The sequence below is a fragment of the Mus pahari genome, chromosome 17 (genome assembly GCF_900095145.1).
Source record: "Mus pahari chromosome 17, PAHARI_EIJ_v1.1, whole genome shotgun sequence".
Classification (NCBI taxonomy): domain Eukaryota; kingdom Metazoa; phylum Chordata; class Mammalia; order Rodentia; family Muridae; genus Mus; species Mus pahari.
In genome coordinates this window covers 44,243,990-44,263,588 of record NC_034606.1, presented here as the reverse complement: position 1 = coordinate 44,263,588, position 19,599 = coordinate 44,243,990, and the positions used below count along the sequence as shown (strand labels likewise).

Here is a 19,599-nt window from a genome sequence, read left to right as displayed (position 1 = left end):
GTACAATGTAGCTGTCTTCAGACACTCCAGAAGAGGGCGTCAGACCTTCAGAAGAGGAGTCGGGTGCTCTTACCCAGGTCCGGAGTTCAAATCCCAGCAACCACATGGTGGCTCACAACCACTGGTAATGAGATCTGACGCCCTCTTCTGGTGTGTCCGAAGACAGCTACAGTGTACTTACATATAATAAATAAATAAATCTTTTTTTAAAAAAAAAGCGGGGGTTCAAATTCCGCCTCCAGTGCTTCTGCGCCACCGAGCCTTCGCTATGGTGTGGCAGTAATGCCAACCCACTCCCAGCCTGCTCTGGGATGAGATGGGAGACCATGCACCCCGCAGTGTAAAAACAGGTAAAGAAGCTCCCTGAACTTACCAAGTGGGGAAGCACTGGGTGCTCTTGGGGCGGGGCGCTTCTTTGTCTTGGGGCTGCTGGTGGGGGTGATGCCGTACCAGGGATGCAGGGACTTAGGGGTGGTCTCTAAGGAGGCTGGCACAGGGCTGGGGACTGCTGGGGCTGGCGCAGGGCTGGGAACTGCTGGGGCTGGCGCAGAGCTGGGGACTGCTGGGGCAGGCTCTCCTTCTTCTTCCTCTTCTTCCTCAAAGGGGTTGTAGGGCTTGGGCTCTGGCTCAGCTCCTGGGCTTTTCTGGGTCCTCTCCTCCAGGCCTCCGTCCTCCACCTGCCTGCAGGCCTGACTCACTGGCCCAGGACCGCTGCTGGGCGGCAGTGGGGCTGGCTTCTTCTTCGGCTCTGTCTGCACCAACGTGATCCATGGGGGGTCCTTCCTTGGTGTTGCCATCCTAGAGGGAGGCCAAGGCAAAGGGTCAGCCTTCCCTCTAGGAAGATTCGGTCTGTGCCAATGGGGAGAAGGAGAAGCTGAACCCTCTGTTCTCCCAAGCCCAGCCCCAGGGTCAGGCCAAGCACAAAGCTGAAATGGGCTAGAGCACCCACATCCCAACACGGCACCCTCACGTCCAGAGAAGACAAACCTTCAACCACACAGCCACTGTTAATCCAGTCCCCAAAAAGGAGCTGTGTGACATCTAGTGATGTCACCGTATGCCTCACGCTCATCCGCTCCATGGAGACGTTACTAACATTCCCTGTCTCAGGGCCGTGGTTAGGGTCCAATGGTCAGGGTTCTACATCCTGCCCGAGTATGGTCACACACCAAGAGCAGCACAAATGTTCACCGGTAAGTTGCTGTAGCCCCTCACAGGGCAGCCTTCCTGATGAGGACAGTTCAGCCAGAAGCATGTGCTCCCCAGAGTGCGGGAACAGAGAGCCAGGCACAGCAGCTAGGCTTTTCCAGGCCTTTCTGTACTCGATGAACAAGGCCTGGACTCCCATGATATGCTTGTGGAGATGAAGTAACTCAAGGGGCTGTCTCCACCTGAGCACACGCCAGGGGTGTGGCTGTCCTTCCTCACCCACACAGGAGCCTCCTTGTGGGCCCTAGAAATACCCCCTCTCCCACTGAGGCCTTGGGGGCCGACATACCTCTCTGACAGCTTGGGTGTCCCTCTTGGCTTGGGGACAGGCGGTTCCTGTAGTCTTCCTAGATATGAAAAGACAGTGAGCCAGGCCTTCATGGCAGCTAGGGTGCTGTGACCTACCTGGCAGGTCACAGACCAGGGTAACCCTAGCTGCCCAGCTCTCAAGGAGACTGGATAAGATTGGAAGGTGAATGGAGAACGGTCAGTCAGAGGCTGGCCAGGCCTCTGGCGGGGCCTAATTGCATGTTAGCTAAGTCCCAACCCAGATCCCTCAGTCACTTCCTCTAGGGCATCTACCCAGGTGCCACCTTCTCCTGGAAGCCTCCCTTGCCTCCTACTTCCATCCATCCCAGCAGTATGACTTCCTGTGCCTGTCACCCTCAGACACTGGTTCCTCCAAGAAAACATAACAAAGTCCAACCATGAGCTGTGTCCCCAGTGCGCAAAGCTAAGTCAGCTTCCAGAAGTGCCGAGCAGATTCAAACACTCAGAATGTTCTAGCTCAAGTCCCCAGGCGCTCTCTCTCCCTCGGGCCTGCATTGCCTTCCCTGACTGATAGGGAATGCTCAGCGTATCTCGGGTTTTCAGAGTGTGATCCCACCACACATGGAGGTCATCTAAAAATACCTTGCAACAGCAAGCCATGAGTCTCCACTGCAGTCCAGATAAACCCAGGAGACCACCTGACCCCAGGCCCCTAGCTGGCTAGACCAGTGGATCTCAGCCCTCATGCTGTGGTGACCCCCAAGTATAAAATTATTTTTTTTGCTATTTCATAACTGTAATTTTGCTACTATTATAAATCATTGTGTAATTGTCTGTGTTTTCTGATGGTCTCAAGTGACCCTCCCATGACAGGGCCGGTTTGACACCCACAGGTTGAAAACCAATGGACTGGACAAGACACCAGGCATACATGATGTGGGTATGAGGTTGCCTGGAGCATGCCTGGGGACGAGCCAGGAAACATATGACTGACATCAATATGCACAGTCTCAGAGACACTGAGGACACGTGTGTACACTTCCACACTCCAATCCACAAGACAGAAACATCATGCGCATGGTCAGCGCGGATGGCTCTGTGGTTTGAGCTGTGTGCCAGTTTGGAAAAAGTGGCATGAAAAGGCACAGGCGGCTGACAGGTGACAGCATCACACAGCACACACATGTACTGGCTCAAAAAGTGTTCATGGGGCTGAACAGAAGCCTCGGCAGCTAAGAGCTCTTGCTGCTTTTCCAGAGGACCCGAGTTCGGTTCCTAACACCCACATAGGATGGCTTACAACAACCCATAACCCCAGCTCCAGGGGATCCAATGTGCACCACTCTTCTGGACTTGGTAGGCACCTACACTCATAAGCACATAGTCTCACACACACACACACACACACACACACACACACAGAGTAAAATAAATCTTTAACAAAGGGGAAGGGGGCTGACGACGTTCCTGGCTATTTACATGCCAACAAGAGAGGACCCACCCAGCCAGCATGCCCTGTCCAGCCTGACCCTCACTCACCATTCACAAGGCCACTGCTGACACTCTGCTCCACCGCGCCATCTTGCTGCAGGCTAGACCGAGGCCTTGGCGTTGGGGGTGTTAAGGCTGAACTCTCAGAAGCCTTCCTGGGGGCAGGTGTGGGCCGGCCAACAGGGGGACTGGTCAGCTCCTGGGGCTTGCTGGGGAGAGGTGGCTTGCTCAGGGTGTGGAGCCGTCCCTCAGAGCTGGCCTGGAGCCCGTCTGCCTCGGCCACCGCAGCCACACTCAGGCTCGGGTCACTATCCTGTGCATCTTTAGCTTCTGCAGCTGCTGCTGCCACTGCCGCCGGCTGCTGCCTTTGCTGTGAAAGGGACCTAGTTCCTGACCGGCCTCCCGGTCCCAGCCTGGTGCAGCGTTCTGCACACACAAAGGTGCCTTCTTCGGGCCCACTACTGTAAGAGCCTGGGACCAGCGTGCTGGAACACTGCCGACATCTGCAGAGGACAGGGCGGGTGCTCCCTTAGCAGGGCAGGCGGGTTAGGCCCTGGGTAAACCCTCCTTCAGAGACCGGCTTTTCCCTCATTCCCTCCTTCACCTACCAGGCCCATCCTGGCTCCATACCCTGCACTTCCCAGAAAAGAAAGAACATGGCAGCTGGGGGAGTCAGAGGGGAGCAATAAACCATGTCAAATTAGCAACAGGAATTGTGAAACGTGCCCCTGCTGCAAGGGGAAGAGGCGACAGTGGCCCAGGGGGAGAGGGCCACCAGCCAGTGACTCAGGAAGTCACCCCGGCTTCCCACCCTGCCAGGTTTGTTTCAGTGAAGTTTTTGCTTGAATTTGTTTTTCAGGACTGGGAACTGTGGCCAGGGTCTCAAAACTTGCTAAAGCCTTGTGCTACCCCTGGGCCACAGTTCAGGTTTACTGGTTTGGAGGTGGAACCCAGTATCTTGTAAACACTAGATAAGCACTCTACCATCAAGTCACTCCCCAGCCTTGGGTTGGAATGTTTTTAATGAATACATACATAATAGAATGAAATACAATGTATCAGAGTGACTCCCGTATCACTTGGCTGCAGGAAACTCTTGTACAGGCTCTGTGTTACTAACACAAGTTTCCTGCCATGTATTTACATCTAGTTAACATCAAGATTTATGTGCAGGACTGTATGTCTACACACCACATGTATGCCTGGTGCCAGAGGCGGCCAGGAGAAAGCATCAGATCCCCTGGAACTAGATTACAGAAGGTTGCAAGCTGCCCTGTGGATGATGGGATGGAACCTGGGTCCACTGAAAGAGCAGCCACTTTCTTAACTGCTGGCCCCTCTTGCCAGCCCCTCAAATGCATTTTTGAAAAGTCAGGTATGGTGATGCACACTTTTGGTGGTGGCATTGTTGTTGGTTTTTTGTTGTTGTTTGTTTGTTTGTTTGTTTTTAAGACAAAGTCTATGTGGCCCTGGCTGTCCTGTAACTCACTATGTAGACCAGGCTGGCCTCAAACTCACAAAGATCCGCCAGCCTCTGCCTCCTGCGCGCTGGGATTAAAAGCATGCGCCACGCCACAAGGTTATGGTGGTGCACACCTTTATCACAGCACTTAGGAGACTGAGACCAGAGAATACTAATTCCAGGCTAGCCTGAACTACATTACATAATGAGGCTCTGACTGGAAAAAGGAAATCCTTTCACTGGAGTGTAATTTAGTTGGGTGCTTGTCTACCAGACACAAGACTAGGTTCAAGTCCTAGCACTACGAAATCAAACAAACCGGCATCCCGAGGATGTTAAATCCCCAGTTGAAGTTAAATCACACTTAAATTTAAGAAAAGTCTTTGTTTCCTTTTGTGAGCACCAGGTAGTTGTGTTCGGGAGCTTAAGGATGTAGCACAAGCCCTGAGCCCCGAGCACCAACGCCAAGTGGCGCCTGGGCACAAAGGTGAGTTGTGGGATGCTTGCCTAGTGCTTGCCTGGGCCTGGGTTCACACCTTGGCACCTCAGGAAAGAAAAGGCCGAGGCTGGAGAGGCGACTCAGCATTTATGGGCACCTGTTGCTCTTGCGGAGAGGACCGGTTTAGTCCTGAGCACCCACATCGGGCAGTTCACAACTGCCTGTTAACTCCAGCTGGCCTCGAAGGGTACCCCCACACATGGCACTGGCTCCCATAGTCATAGACGCATGCATAAAAATTAATAAACCTTCAAAAATGAGAACTGGAGGGAGACCCTGTGACTGGGCAGGCCTTTATCTTCTGAGACATAGTTTGTTCCTCTAGAAAGGGAGGCTAAGCTGAGCACTCTGCCAGAAGCCGGGCACAGTGGGTGCTGATCCCAAGGGACCCGGGGAGACCCGCCCTGCCCTGCCCCTGCCCCTAGCACTCACCTGAAGCAGTGCCGGTGGTAGAGCCTGCCCTCCGCCAAGTACCGCTGCACCAGATGCACCCGCTGCCCGCAGGCTGCACATGAGCTGCTGGGGGGCTGCTGGTTGCCCTGCTCGGACAGGCTGTCTGGGGAGAGGTCGTCACCCTGCAGGGAACGGGGTACAGTGATCGGCCATGTCGCTCCTGGTTGTCCCCTTCCCCTCCCATCACAGCCATGTCCCTCAAATGTATGTCAAGCCCCACGGTGCTAACCCAGGAAGACCAGGGTCCTAGGAGAAGCGGAGGACAGGACACTGTCACCTTCTCCCACATGAGGAAGCCAACGCCCAGAGAAGGGTGACTTGTTTACCATCCCAAGCCAGTATGGAAAACGGTGAAGGCCAGACTTCCGGCTTCCAAGGAAGGGCCCCTGCCCTAGGGAAGGCAACTCAAGTGTACGGCTCCTCCTGGTAGCTGCTCTAGCCAACCCTCCTTTCCTCTGGGTGGTCTCTGGCCCTTGGTTCTCCATCAGCTTACCCATCAGTCTCAGCCCACACGCCCTCTCTAGGCCTTCTCTCTAAAGCTTGTGAGAAACTGACGTCCTTTGGAGGTGGGACTAGCAAGGTGACCCCCACTATTTTACTGAGTGGCCTTGGACAAAGGACCAAACCTCCCTGAGCCAATGTTTCCTATCTGGACAACAGGGCCTTGGTGAAATCACCCTGAGTGGTTCAAACCTCGGGCTCCACGGAGTAAAGGGAATAGTCGCATCACTATGTGTCATTATGCATGGATCTCCTGACTGTCTCATGATGGCAAGGACAGTCACAGTAATAGGCCTGACTCACTCAAACGCTGGGGAAAACATTCGGGCTCCCTGCTACAAAATGGGGCTGGTGGGCTCGCACCCTGGCCCTGAGAACCAACAGGACAACAACAGAGAACACCCTCTGAGTATCGGCAGAGCCAACCAACTTCCCCCCACAATGGTCGCTGTCGGGACCCTGTGCCCCTCACCTACTCTTCCACCCAAGAAGTCTGCCTACCTGAGCCTCCTCTCCTGGCTGCACAGCGGGTGGTGTGGATGTGGGGGAGGGGGGTGCTGGGTCCTTTCCTGGTTTGGGTGGTGAGGCAGCAGCTACAAGACAGGGAATACCCTGAGGCAGGCACAGAAGCAGAGCCCGGGGAGGAGCCAACCCACCCAGAGCTCAACAGCCACCACCTCTGGGCAGAGCACCGGCTGCAACGGGACTCCGAGTAACACAGAGCAGGGAATAGTTTCATCGGGAAGCCTCCCTAAAACGGAGCCAGAGAGTCACACTGTACAGGGCCTGGATGCAGCAGGCCAGCTTCCTTCCCACTGAGGCAGAAGGATGAAGCCTGACCTGAAGGAAGTGGCCTACTCCCTGCCTGTCTCCACGTGAGAGATATGGCCTGGAGTCAGTGGAAACCCCACATAGACACCAGGCTTCCCCCAAACCACCTCCCTCCTCCATCAGCTGTGTCAGTTGAGAACGTCCTGCACCCAAGGAGTGACACAAAATCCAACCTCTAGCTGGGCAGTGGTGGCGCACGCTTTTAATCCCAGCATTTTGGAGGCAGAGGCAGAGGCAGGCAGATCTCCAAGTTCAAAGCCAGCCTGATCTACTGAGTTTCAGGACAGTCAGGGCTATACAGAGTAACCCTGTCTCAAAAAACCAAAATAATAATGGTGATGATGCTGATGGTGATGATGCTGATGATGACAGGCTAGAGAGGTGACTCAGAGGTTAAAAGATGCTCCTGCAGAAGACCTGGCTTGAGTTTTCTGCATCCACATGGCAGCTCACAACTACCTGTAACTCCAGTTCCAAGGGATCCAATGCCCTTCTCCTGCAGGCTACTAAACACACAGATGCACAGATATACACTCGGGTACACACATACACATACATACATATTACATACATACAAAACAAATATTTATAATGATGATAATACAATGTAAATGAATACAAGTTCCTTATGGAGGTCTGCAGTAACACATTCAGAGGCACCCCGAGAGGACAAGCAGGTGACATTCAGCTGAGCAATGGAACCACAGAGGAACATGTGCTGAATGCAAAGGCCATCATGTCGGATGGGAAAGCAGCAACTCCTACCGCTTGTGTCACTTACACACGAGTGTGTGACCTCGGGAGTACTGTGGAGAGTGCACCTATTTGTGTGTGTGTGTGTGTGTGTGTGTGTGTGTGTGTGTGTGTGTGTGTTTTTGAGACAGGGTTTCTCTGTGTAGCCCTGGCTGTCCTGGAACTCACTTTGCAGATCAGGCTGGCCTCGAACTCAGAAATCCGCCTGCCTCTGCCTCCTGAGTGCTGGGATTAAAGGCGTGCGCCACCATACCCGGCTCTATTTTTTGTTTTGTTTCATTTTATTGAGATGGGGTCTCACCACAGAACTCTGGCTGTCCTGGACTTCACTCTGTAGACTGAAATCTGTGTCTTATTGAGGGTCATGTGACAGAGCTTGGAAACTCAGCAGCCCAGGTAACTCCCTGCCAAGGTTCTCAGGGAGAGGGGCCTGCCCTGCGCCTGCCCAGATCCTCACATCTGCCCAGGCCGTCTGCTGCTCACTTCAAGTCCCACGGCAAAGGCCCTCCCAGGCCAGAGGAGAGTGGCCACTCCTTGCCCTCCACTCAGCTCCTGAGAAATGTACCCTTAAATGCTTTCATTCCTATCCTCCAACATTAGACAACAGTCTCTGAAACTCTCTCTCTTCCCAAAAGTCAACACAGTGGCTGGCACACAGCAAGGACTCTAAAAGCACGTGCTAAAGCACAGGAAAGGGCCAGGTGCTGGATCGACAGTTGTGCAGACAGAGATGGTCCGCAGGCAAAGGAGGAAGATGGCGGCTGCGACAAGGACTTAGTACTGGGGTGCATGCTTACATTGTGTAAGGCCTGTGTTCCCCAGGAGAAAGAGGCTACTGGAACACATGGCGCCAGCTACTGTACAGACAGGAAAGAACTGGCCATACACCACACACACACACACACACACACACACACACACACACAGTATAACACAGGACCATCTGGGGGAGGGAACAGCCCCCAGGGCTGGAACAAACCATGGCAGAGGCAAATGGGATAAAAATGGTTATTGTCTAAGGATTGACTGACATAAAAGATTCAAACGTTACCTTTATCAATGGATCCCCACCACACACCCCCACCTTGCAGGCAGGTCTAGAAAGGGTCTTCCAGGAAGGAAAGGCGTATAAGAGAGCCATGATTGTCCACAAAGACCACTGGCAAAGAAAGTGAGCAACAAGACCACACACATCTGCCTCAGAAGACTGAGAAAGAAGCAAACGAAGTTTCAGGCTAGCCTGGGCTACATGAAGAGACCATCTGAAAGAGGTGGGGTGACAAAGCAGAGCACAGCAGTACAGCCTGGGAGATAGACAGAATTGTGATCAGGGTCACAGTCCTTTGGGGTTCCTGACTATTGTGCAAGCTATGTTAAACCAAAACGCAACACCCCCAGGCTGGAGCTCATCTTTATAAACCAACACGCAGTACACTGCAGTCGTTTCCTAGGCTGTGAAAGTCACAGTCACAAAACCGTGCCACCCAAGCTGGGGACAAGTACACCTAGTCCTAAAGCAACAAGGGCAAACATGCTCTGCACAAACCCCTTTCACACCTCAGAGCAGCCTTGAGAGGTGGGCTCTGTGTGAAACCCTGTCGCAAAGAGGAAACTGAGGCAGGAGGTTAAGGAATGGGCTCACATAACTCAGACTGAAAAAGTGAAGGGAAAATTCTGCGGCCAAGAGCTTACCCCCACCAGAGCTAGACTCCTTCCCTCCCACCCGTGACTGTGGGGCCTTCCAACACAGTTGTCCGTGGCGTGTGCAGGTTCATGCTTAAGTCAGCTACATGCATCCTCCGTTTCCCAATTATTTAAGACTTTAAGGTTTTCTCTTAGGTTTTGATTATGTGTATGTGTGCCTGCCGACCTGTTGATCTGTGCATGTGAGTGCAGTGCCCGTGGACACCTCCTCTGGAGCTAGAGTTCCAGGCACTTGTGAGCTGCCAGGCCTAGGTGCTGGGACCTGAACCCAGGCTCTGTTCCAAACAGCTGAGACATCTCACCAGCCCCTAATTTATTTTTTTCCACTAACATTTTTATATATTTATTTACCTGGGGCAGGCGGGTGGACAGGACCTGAAAGCGCTATGGGGAACAAGTGGAGGTCAGAATGGAGAGTTGTGAGTCAGTCCTCTCTCTCCACCGTGTGGATTCTAGAACTGAACTCGGCCATCAGCCTTGGCAGTAGTACCATCTCAAAAACCTGACTTAATTTTATTTTTTTAAAGGCAAGATATTGTGTGTCCCAGGCTGTGTAGCTGACAGGATTTTGAACTTCGGAGCTTCCTGCATCCATCTCCAAATGCGGGGTTTCTGGTGTGTGAGCCACCATCACTAGTTTATATGGTACTGCAGACTGAACCCAGCCAGAGCTTATTGCACAGGAGCCAGCATCCACAACCAAGGTACATCCCCAGTCCCACAACAGTTTGCTTTGTTTTTTCCTTTGTTTTTGTTTTTTAGTTCTTTCATTTTTTGAGACAAGGTCCTACAGTGCAGCCCTGGCTGGCTCAGAACTCTTTTTGCAGACCAAACTGGCCTTGAACTCACAGAAATTGGCCTGTCACTGCCTCCTAGGAGCTGGTACACAAGCATGTGCCGCCATCCTCAGGCTTTTTTAAAAATATGTTTATTATGATTTTCTTATGTACGCCTATGTGTCTGTTCATGCCTGATGCTTGCAGAGGTCAAAAGAGAACACCCACACAGAGGTGTGGGCCTCCATGTGCACATGAGTGCTGGGTCCTCTGAAAGCAGACAGTGCTACTAACCACTGAGCCTTCTCTGCAGCCCCATCCCACCCCATTTAAAGAGACAGACTGGATTCTCCCCATAAGGAGCAGATGCAGGAAACATGACCCATGTGAGGCTACTGAGAGCCCAGCGGCAGCGCTGCCCAGTGCAGGATGCCCAGGACTTGGGACACCCAGATCCGCAGCCCCGCCCCTCAGCTTTTGTGCTGGGTTCTTGACCTCCTCAATTCCCCTTCTTTGGACTCACTTCCCCTATGCAGAGGGGGAGCCCCAGGCTGTCCTGAGATACTCAGCAACCTGATGGGAACAGAAAGGAAGCCTTCCTCTGCAGGACACACCCTTCTCCCGCATCTCTATTCTCAGGCTGAGGACGCAGGCTCTGCAACCTGCAACGAGGCTGCAAAGAGTCCAGGAGGAAAAAGCCCCGGGAAGTGTGAGGACAGGAAACAGCAGCCAGGAAGTGCAATGGGTGAGGGGAGGTGAACTCACTGATGAGCTCACCTCCCTACCAAGGCAAAGCAGACAGGGTCGGTCTGATTCTGCAGCCCTGGCTGACTCCAAACTTGAAGTAATCCTTCTGGCTCTGCCTCCCGAGTGTGGAGATCACAGGTGTGAGCACCTTACCTAAGCCACTGCGCCTTTAACGCAATGAATGTATGAACTAGGGACTCCACAGTCAGTGACTGGATGACAGGCAGTTTCCTGGATGTTCCGCTGCTCAGCAAAGAAGCAAACGGCCCAGGCAGCCTCCCTGAAGGGCTGGGTCCCCGCTCACCTTGGCCAGGACTGGTGAAGTGGTTGTAGTACTGGGACACGTAGGTCATGATGCTGAGACAGTCAGGGACACTCATGGAGACCATGTCATTGGGGTCCAGGAGAGCAGGGATGCCCAGCTCCTTTTCAGCCACTTCAAAGGCCTAGGGCATGGGCGGGTACAAAGGCGGGACCAGGAGCAGCCACCAGGAAGAGAGGACAGAGATGGCAGGGTGAGTGGACACTTCACAGACTGGCTCATTAGAATGGGGACAGGGTGTCAAGAGTGCCATTCCCCCCGTGGTGGGGTGAAGGAGTAGCTCTGCTCCTTCCAGGAAGGGCATCCACAGGAAGAGCGGAGGAGGGAGGAGAACCAAGGCCTCCTCTGGGACCTGCACCAGCCCCCTCACCAAATGCAGTGGCCCCCGTGTGACCCCTGGCCTCTCCCACCACACCACACTTGCTGCCATCTGTGTGAGGACTCACCAATCGGTTATTCTCGAAGACATTTTCCTTGGAGAGAGATTGGAAGTCGCTGTAAGAGACAGGAGAACAGTGTCAAGAGATGTGATGGGGGCGGGAGAGATGGCTCAGCAGTTCAAAGCACTGGCTACTCTTCTAGGAGTCCTGAGTTCAATTCCCAGCAACCACATGGTGGCTCACAACCATCTCTAATGGGATCTGATGCCCTCTCCTGGTGTGTCTGAAGACAGCGACAATGTACTCACATACATAAATGTTTAAAAAAGAGAGAGAGAGATGATGGACACGGGGGGCGGGGGGAACAGTCAGGAAGGAGTGGGGAGATTGACCTCAGCTCTGTAAACCTGGGGAGGAGGTCTACAAGTTCCTGAAGAACTATGGCTGTCCACCTGAAGCAGAGAGAGAGCCTACAGCCCTTGGAGGCACCCAAGCAAGGCCTGGGAAATCACTGAGAAGGGGTGGGCTCAAGCGAAGCTTCCAAGTCATGGATGGATTCCCTGCCTGGATTCCCAACTCTTCCCCAGGAGGCCTTCTCAGTCAGTGGCTAAGAGGACCAAGCAAGCACGCCGACTTTCAGTGTGGGCATCCCCATGTATGGGAGCCTGAAGGTCACGGCCGCTCATCTGACAGATGCTCACCCCACTTTACAGAAGGTGCTGAGGTTCAGGAGGGAGCTTCCATTGAATGTCACAGACACACATGCCACACCTAGCACAGACTCCGAAGCCCCCCCTAACTCCAAGAGGAATGTTTCCTTCTGTTTTCTTGTTTCATTAAGTTTATAGTATTTGCTTATTTTGTGTGTATGTGTGCTGATGTATCTTCTTGTTTATTACCTAATGTATGAGTTTTCCCATATGTATGTCTTATGCCCCTGTGCATGCCTGGTGCTCAAGAAGGCCAGAAGTGGGCATTGGGTTCTTAGGACTAGAGTTACAGACACATGGGTACTAAGAATTGAACAAATGCTTTAGTCCCTACATGTAGGGGATTTTGTTTGTTTGTTTGTTTGTTTTGAGGCAGGGTTTCTCTGTAGCCCTGGCTGTCCTGGAACTCACTCTGCAGACCAGGCTGGCCTAGAACTGCCATCAGAATGCTGGGATTAAAGGCAAGTGCTGCTACCACCCCCAGGCCCACATGTTTCTTAATAGGGCCCAAAGAGAAGAAGTTTGAAGCGGTGTGGAAAGGAACATAGTCCAGAGCTGGTAGCTCTTGGGGACAGCTTCCCTAAAGTAGACACCTTACTTCCCTAGTAAGGGGCATCTCAGCTTCTGAAGTGGGCCAGGTGGGTGATGGCAGGACAGATCTACAGACTGGTGTGGGAACCACGGGTGCCTGCTGGCTTCATCCATCTGTGGAAACCAGTGGGCTGAAGCATGCGCAGGTAGGGCGCCTGTGGGTCTAGCTGAGGACAGGTGAGGAACCCTACCAGCCTCCGCTGCCCTGGAAACTCAGGGGAGCGTCAGCCCCTGCTCTCCGGCTGGAGTGAGGGCCAGCAGGATCTGAGAGAGTGTACAAGCTCTGACAGTTCAATTTGGTTTCCTCAGCAGTGTCCCGTCCCTAGAAAGCAGGGTCACAGCCTGTCCCCATTGCTTCTGGGTATTTAGGAAGTGATCTTTGTACAATGCTTGTTGAAAGAATACAAAGTAAAAACTGTAAAACTGCTGTAACTTGGACTGGGAAGGCAGCTCACTGGTGAGGTGTGTGAAGCGCTTGCTAAGTTCAAGGACCTGAGTTCAAACCCCAGCACGGTGAAAAGAGCAGGTATGAAGGTGCATGCTAGCAATCTGGATGCCTGAGGCTGGGTGTACAGTCAACATAACCAGATTAGCAAGCCCCTGGTCTCAATATTTAAAAAAAGGTAGGATATCATCTGGGGCCAATCTTTAGCCTACACACACACACACACACACACACACACACACACACACGCGCGCGCACGCATAAACACACACAATACTACATTTTCTTTTCCCTCAATTCCTTCCACTCCACCCCTGTCCCTAAATATCACCTGGCTTTGGATCACAGAGATCCTTCTTTTCAGAGGACTTTCAGAGGCTGAGAAAGTTCCATTTGTCTCTGGAGGAAAGGAAAGGACAGGAATGAATGCCATGTGGGATCTGATCTCACAAGAGATTCAGAAAGGGTCTGGAGGACAGAGAAGGGCATACATGGTCCGGCCCCCCAACACATACACACACACACACACACACACACACACACACACACACACACACACAGCACTGGCAGCCTCAGAGGCCTGAACCACTTTATCAAATGGCTTTGGCAGTCACCCAACCTCTGCTTTTACACAGATCTGCCCTTAAGTGCTGAGGGAATAATTCAGTGGTTGAGAGTCGGCCTAGCATGCACATGGATTTGGGTTCAATCTCTAACAGATAAATACATGAACAGAGAACAGATGATCCTTCTCGGTGCTTCATGAGGGACCTGGCCGCTCATGCAATTAGCATGGTCCAGGCCCCAGCCTCCCAAAGCAAATGAACAACTGGATTTAGTCTAGAAGTCTGCTTGGGAGGGACCACCCTTCACATCTGCCTCTTTGGACACCTGCAGGCTTTGAAAGTCCTCAGGTGGGGCCTTGGGGCCTTCTCTTGTCTTTTGCCTTATCTCCAGGAAGTGTCCCCAGGAAGTGTCCCCTGGAAGCCTCCAACTAGGCCCACATGTGTTACAGTAAGCTGGCGGGGGTTTTTTGTTGTATTTGTTGTTGTTGTTGTTTTCAAGATAAGGTTTCTCTGTGTAGCCCTGGCTGTCCTGGAACTCTCTCTATACACCAGGCTAGCCTGGAACTCAGAAATCTGCCTGCCTCTGCCCACCAAGGTCCAGGATTAAAGCCCTGGGCCACCACCCTGCTAGATTGTAGATTTGTGCCTTGTTGGCTGAGCTCGCCACTGCCCAGCCTAGTGCGTGGAAGCAGTGACTCTATAAACATACCTGTTGACTAGCTAAAGGGGTTCAGAGTCATCCCCAGCCCCCACTGCCTAATAGCACCTCTCCCCGTGGTTACAGGTAACTGCATGTTTATTATCTCAGTTCAAATCCTCACCACAGGGCTGTGAGGTAGGTCTCCTCATCGACCCCACCTTCCAGATGCCCAGAGAAACAATGATTTTCTCCAGGGCTTAACCATCAGCACCAGGCAGCTAGCACTTAGAGCCTGGGGTTCAACACCTAGCAGCCTGACACCAACTCCCCTCCCTTCAGCCTCATCCTGACCGCCCCCGCCCCCAGGGTTAGCCCCCCAACAAAAGCAGGTCTTAGCTCCAAGGCAGGGTCAAGTCCAGCATCCTCCTCCATTCCTGTAAGTCCAAGGTCCAAGCCCCACTACCCTAGTCTGTTAGCACAGGGTCCCATGGCTCTAAAACCCAGCTCCCATCTGCATCCACAGGCCTAAAACCCTTACCTTCCAGGGCCCTGGGACACTTGTACTACTGAACACAGCCAACCAAGTTAAGAGTTGGGCAATCCTTTCAGGGCCCTCCCACACCCTGTCTTATGGAAGCAAGTCTAGGAGAGAGAAGGTTCTGAGCGCTGAAGAAGCCCTCCCAGGAGTCTGTCCATAAAACAGGGCCAACTGTTCTATTGATGAGATTGGCTACTGAAACCTGGAGCAGGAGGAAGTCAAGCACCAGATGAACTGCCACTCTCAGGTCTTATGAACACATTAAATGAACGAATGAAAGAACGAGATCCCAGGGCACAGGGGGAGAAGCTGAGTAGAAGCCCGCCTCGGTTGTCCTGTGGGCCTGAATACATTTTCCGGGGAGACCCTTCTGAGCAGCTCGGGTTGGAGGGACCCACGTTCTGGCTGGAAGCTACAGACTGGCAGTCGTCAGCTGCACTAGACCTCCCCTGCCTGGCTCCTAATCTCTGCCCCATCTTTGTGCACCACTGTGACCAGCCGCGGGGGCCATACACCTAGACAGATTCCTAGTCGAGGTGGTTTGGGGAAGTAGTGTACCCGTAGTCACCTGACAACCATTTAGCTAGGAGCCCTGTGCCAGAAACGGGGTTAGTGCCCTACAGAGTATCTACCCAAAGTGCCTTCCTTACACAAGCTTCCTCCTCCATCCCTCTAGGTTCTTTGCGCCTTAAATGTAAACGGCAAACTAGCTGAAGAGAGAATTAAAACTAATGACCTACATTCCCACAGGAGTCCCACAAAATATGGGACTTGCTGTGTCGGATGATAGACGCTTATCTATAGAAGGGAATGGGGTTAGGCTTCTAGGGGAGGGAAGGATGGGGAAGTGAGTAAAACCGAAGCCCGGCGGCTTCTCCCAGGTAGGAAGTGATCTTGGGGCCGCATTCTTTCTGAGGACCCTTTCCGGTGGGAGCCCTTACAGATGTAAATTTCTATTGGAAAGAAGACAGCCTCCCAGGGCACCCGGGGGACCAGCTCGAACTTAGAGGAAGCCTAATTGGGGGAGTGGCATATTCTCATCCCCCTACAGTCAAGTTTGGGGTTCCTATGCTCTGACGCCAATGGAGGAAGAGAGGCTCAGTATGTCTGCTGGAGCCTAGAGTAAGGACGTCCCTAAGGACGGGTCAGAGTTCCCTCTTAGAGGTCAGAGCCTGACACCAGTGGCCCGAGGTGGGGGAGGGGGTGCACGGTCTTGGGGTCTCGGTGACCCTGCTCCGCGTTCAGAAGCGACGGGTGTGAGGTCCCGGACCTCTCAGGGCGGCGCGTGCCACCGCGTCACTGAGGGGGGCGGCTGTCCCCAGCCCCGCGTGCTCGCTCGCGCGCCCCGGGCACTCACAGCAGGTCGGGCCGGTGCCGGTGCAGGATGGCGCAGAAAGCCAGGCCGTCCCGGAAGGAGCTGCTCAGGTCGCGGATGTCCACGCCGCGGTAGCCCTCGCACTGGCGGCGACACCAGGCCAGGAGCGCGCCCCGCGGCCCCGCCATGGCAGGCCGGGCTCGGACGGCCGGGACTGGGGCTCGGACTCGGGCTCCGGTTCGTGGGGCTCCGACTCGGAGTCAGGTGGCACTAGGTTGCCGCTCGGGCTCCGGCAGGGCCAGTTTCCGGCTGTGTCTGCGGCGCGGCTCGGAGGTCGGGGCGCCACCGGCGGCCGGGGCGGGGCCTCGGTGTCTTCGCTCCGCTCCGGCGCGGCTAGGGCAGCGGACTCGGCTCCAGACCCCGCCCGGCCAGCCTGCCCCGACCTGCCCGCGCAGCCTCCGCCCCGCGTGGCCCGGCCCGGCCGGCCGCCGCTTACTCACCGCGGCCCGCTGTCCTCATTGTGGGCCGGCCGCGGGCGCCCACCGCCTCCGTCCCCGCCCCTGCCCGCCCGCGTCGCGGGGGAGCGCGAGGAGGATGGGGCCCCACCCTGCGGCCCCGCCCCCGCCGTCGAGCCCCTTCCCCGGAAGGGCGGACGCCCCACATAGCCCCTCTCCTCCAGACCGAGTCAACCCTTCCCGTGGGGAGCCCCTCCTGGAAGAAGGGACAACTCCTCGCTGGCTAGCCCCTCCCCAACGCCACCCCGCGGGCTCCCCAGGCCCTCCTACCCCAAGAGGCGGGACACTCGCGCTTTGCTGCTAGCCTGCCTCAAGCTCACCCTTCGGAACCTTCAGATTCTCCTCACGGACTTCTCTGAACCACACCCACGCCTGGTCTGAAAGTCGAAGCACTTTCCCCACAGATCCCAGACCTCCAGATGGCCACCAGCTTTCTTCCAAACCCCACCGCGCTACAACACTTCGAACGCCCGCCCCTCCCCCCACGGCCTGCCTAGGGGACTCAAACACCTTTACTACCACCAGACCAGAGAGCTATGTGGTGTGACAGGCTGGGGACCCCACAACCAAGTTGGTCCTTTCTGGTTCCCCCTCTCCGTGTACACTAGGGGATCACATATCCTTCCGGGGCTCTGGCTCTTCAACTTTTAGAATGGCTGGGCTCTCGCTGAAGGGACCTAGAGACCTACACAGACGACTCTAATGGTGTGTTCTGGCCACAGCTGGCTTGGAAACCCCTGCTTCCATCGCCTGGTTTGCTAGTTTCCTCAAGACCCCACCAGGAGACCCCTCCCCCAGAGGCCTCTCCTAACTAAACCCAGGCTGGTGAATCAGCTGCAGAGACGGTGACATCACTCTGACCTATGTGTAGCTTGTAGGAATGAGTCTACTGCTCCCTCCTGAGGGAATAAACAGGGTCTTAGTCATCTGGAACAGGATTTTGGAGTTCTATTAACCCAGGCTCAAATCCTGGTTCCCTTCCTCCCCAGCCACATGATCTTGTGTCACCTTGAATTATAGTTTCATATCTGGAAAATGAAGATAGAGCCTTCTAGTTTATGCCTGAGAGGTGCTTGCCAGCCTGGGCTACAAGAGACTTGTTTCAAAACTTCAAAACGGGGCAGAATGGCTCAAGTGTTCATACATGGCTTGAGGGAATCCTGAGGCAGGAAGAACCCTTTGCCCAAGTTTGAGGATAACCTCGGCTACTTAGTACCAGACCAGCCTGAGCTACAATGTAAAACTGTCTCAAAAATAAATTGGAACCTGGTATGGTGGCTACCTTTAATCCCAGCAATCAAGAGTCAGATGGCTCTCTGGATGTTGGTGGATATAGAGTGTGTTTCAGGACAACCAGTTATAGAGACCCTGTCTCCAAATAAATAATAGGGCCAGTAAGATGGCTCATCAGGTAAAGGCCAGACTTGCTGATCTGAATTCAACTGTCTACACCCACACGATGGAAAGACAGAGCCAACTCCCAGAAGTTGACCTCTGACCTCCATGCAGGTGCCATGGCACACAAGGCTTCCGCAATCATAAACACACACATATGGACACAAGAATAAATGTATGGAACTGTTAAGAGCACTTGCTGCTCTTCTCTCTGCTGGGTTGGATTTTCAGTCTGGACCTAGCTAACCGCGGTAACTCCAGTTCTGGGGACGTGACACCCCAATTCCACAAACACTGCATGTGGTACACAGACATACAGGCAAAACACCCACACATACAAAATTAAATTTTAAAAAAGTAATGTATGCATGCCTGAGCCCCGTGTGTTAAATAATTGATACCAGTGCTCTATGAGAGGGATTGAAATTTTTTTTTTTTTTTTGAGACAGGGTTTCTCTGTGTAGCCTGGCTGTCCTGGAACTCACTCTGTAGACCAGGCTGGCTTCGAACTCAGAAATCTGCCTGCCTCTATCTCCCAAGTGCTGGGATTAAAGGCATATGCCACCAGGACCAGCCTGGATTGAAACTTTTATATCTAACTTGTCACTTAGGCCTCTGGGGCCAATTACCAAAGAAAGAGATTGAATTCTGCTTCCTCAAAGCCCACAGAATCACATTTCACAATACAGGGCCTGAGGGCACATGGGCGAGCTTCACACCTCTGAGTCTGCCTATAGCTAAAAGGCCAACCATTTGCCTTCCCTGCCACCTCCTGCCAGGACCCAGTGGAATCAGGGTCCCAGGCACTTCCGTCCAATCAACGACTTGGGACTGGATTTTGAAACTAGCTTCTTCAGCTTCAAACATCACCCAGGATTATCCCTAAAAACCCAGAAGGATCTTGATTCTAGGGGAGGTGGGGAGGGTCAGCCTGGCATTTAAAAAATCCCAGAAATGGTTGTACTGCTGGCCTAAAGGGCTGTCTTTGGGTCACCCACAACCTTGATCTTTCCATTGCTTTAATGATAGCTTACACTGCTCAGCCCTTGGCCCCCAACAGTCATCTGTGGGCTTCATAAACCCCATTGCCTGAGTCAGCTTGCTGTGTCATGAAGGATGGACCAATTCGACCAGAGCAGTGTGACTGCAGGCCAGACACCTTACCCAGTGAGCCCCAATTTCCCCCCCATAATGTGGGGACAGTAATCTTTGCTCTGCCTGCATCCCAGGTTTGTGGTTAACCATGTGTGATAACGGTGGTAAAAATGCAGTGTAGACAGTCAATCATTGTGTGGGTAGAGGCCGAGTCCCTGTCTGCAGGTAAGGTACAGACAGACAGTTGGGCAGGGCTGGCCTCCCCGCCAAAGTCAAGGTGAAGTCACTATTTCAGGATTAGGACTTGGGGTCTTTAGGCTGGCCTCAGAGCTCTGTCTGCCTCTGCCCTCTGAGCACCAGGTTTAAAGCATGAGCCACCACACCCAGCTAG

The 19,599-nt window shown here is 53.6% G+C and overlaps 1 protein-coding gene across 1 annotated transcript in view; it reads right to left on the bottom strand.

Moving 5' to 3' along the window:
- The window catches only part of Micall1 (MICAL like 1), a 25,841-nt gene extending 9,102 nt beyond the window's left edge, over positions 1-16,739 (bottom strand). The window contains exons 1-8 of the mRNA XM_021217003.2: positions 16,246-16,739; positions 11,465-11,513; positions 11,001-11,142; positions 6,387-6,478; positions 5,364-5,506; positions 3,019-3,473; positions 1,499-1,556; positions 374-798 (exon numbers count right to left, since the gene is read on the bottom strand). Coding sequence (XP_021072662.1) covers positions 374-798; positions 1,499-1,556; positions 3,019-3,473; positions 5,364-5,506; positions 6,387-6,478; positions 11,001-11,142; positions 11,465-11,513; positions 16,246-16,391 — 1,510 coding nt within the window. The 5' untranslated portion in view covers positions 16,392-16,739. The remainder of the gene's footprint in view (positions 1-373; positions 799-1,498; positions 1,557-3,018; positions 3,474-5,363; positions 5,507-6,386; positions 6,479-11,000; positions 11,143-11,464; positions 11,514-16,245) is intronic.
- Positions 16,740-19,599: the final 2,860 nt, after the last annotated feature.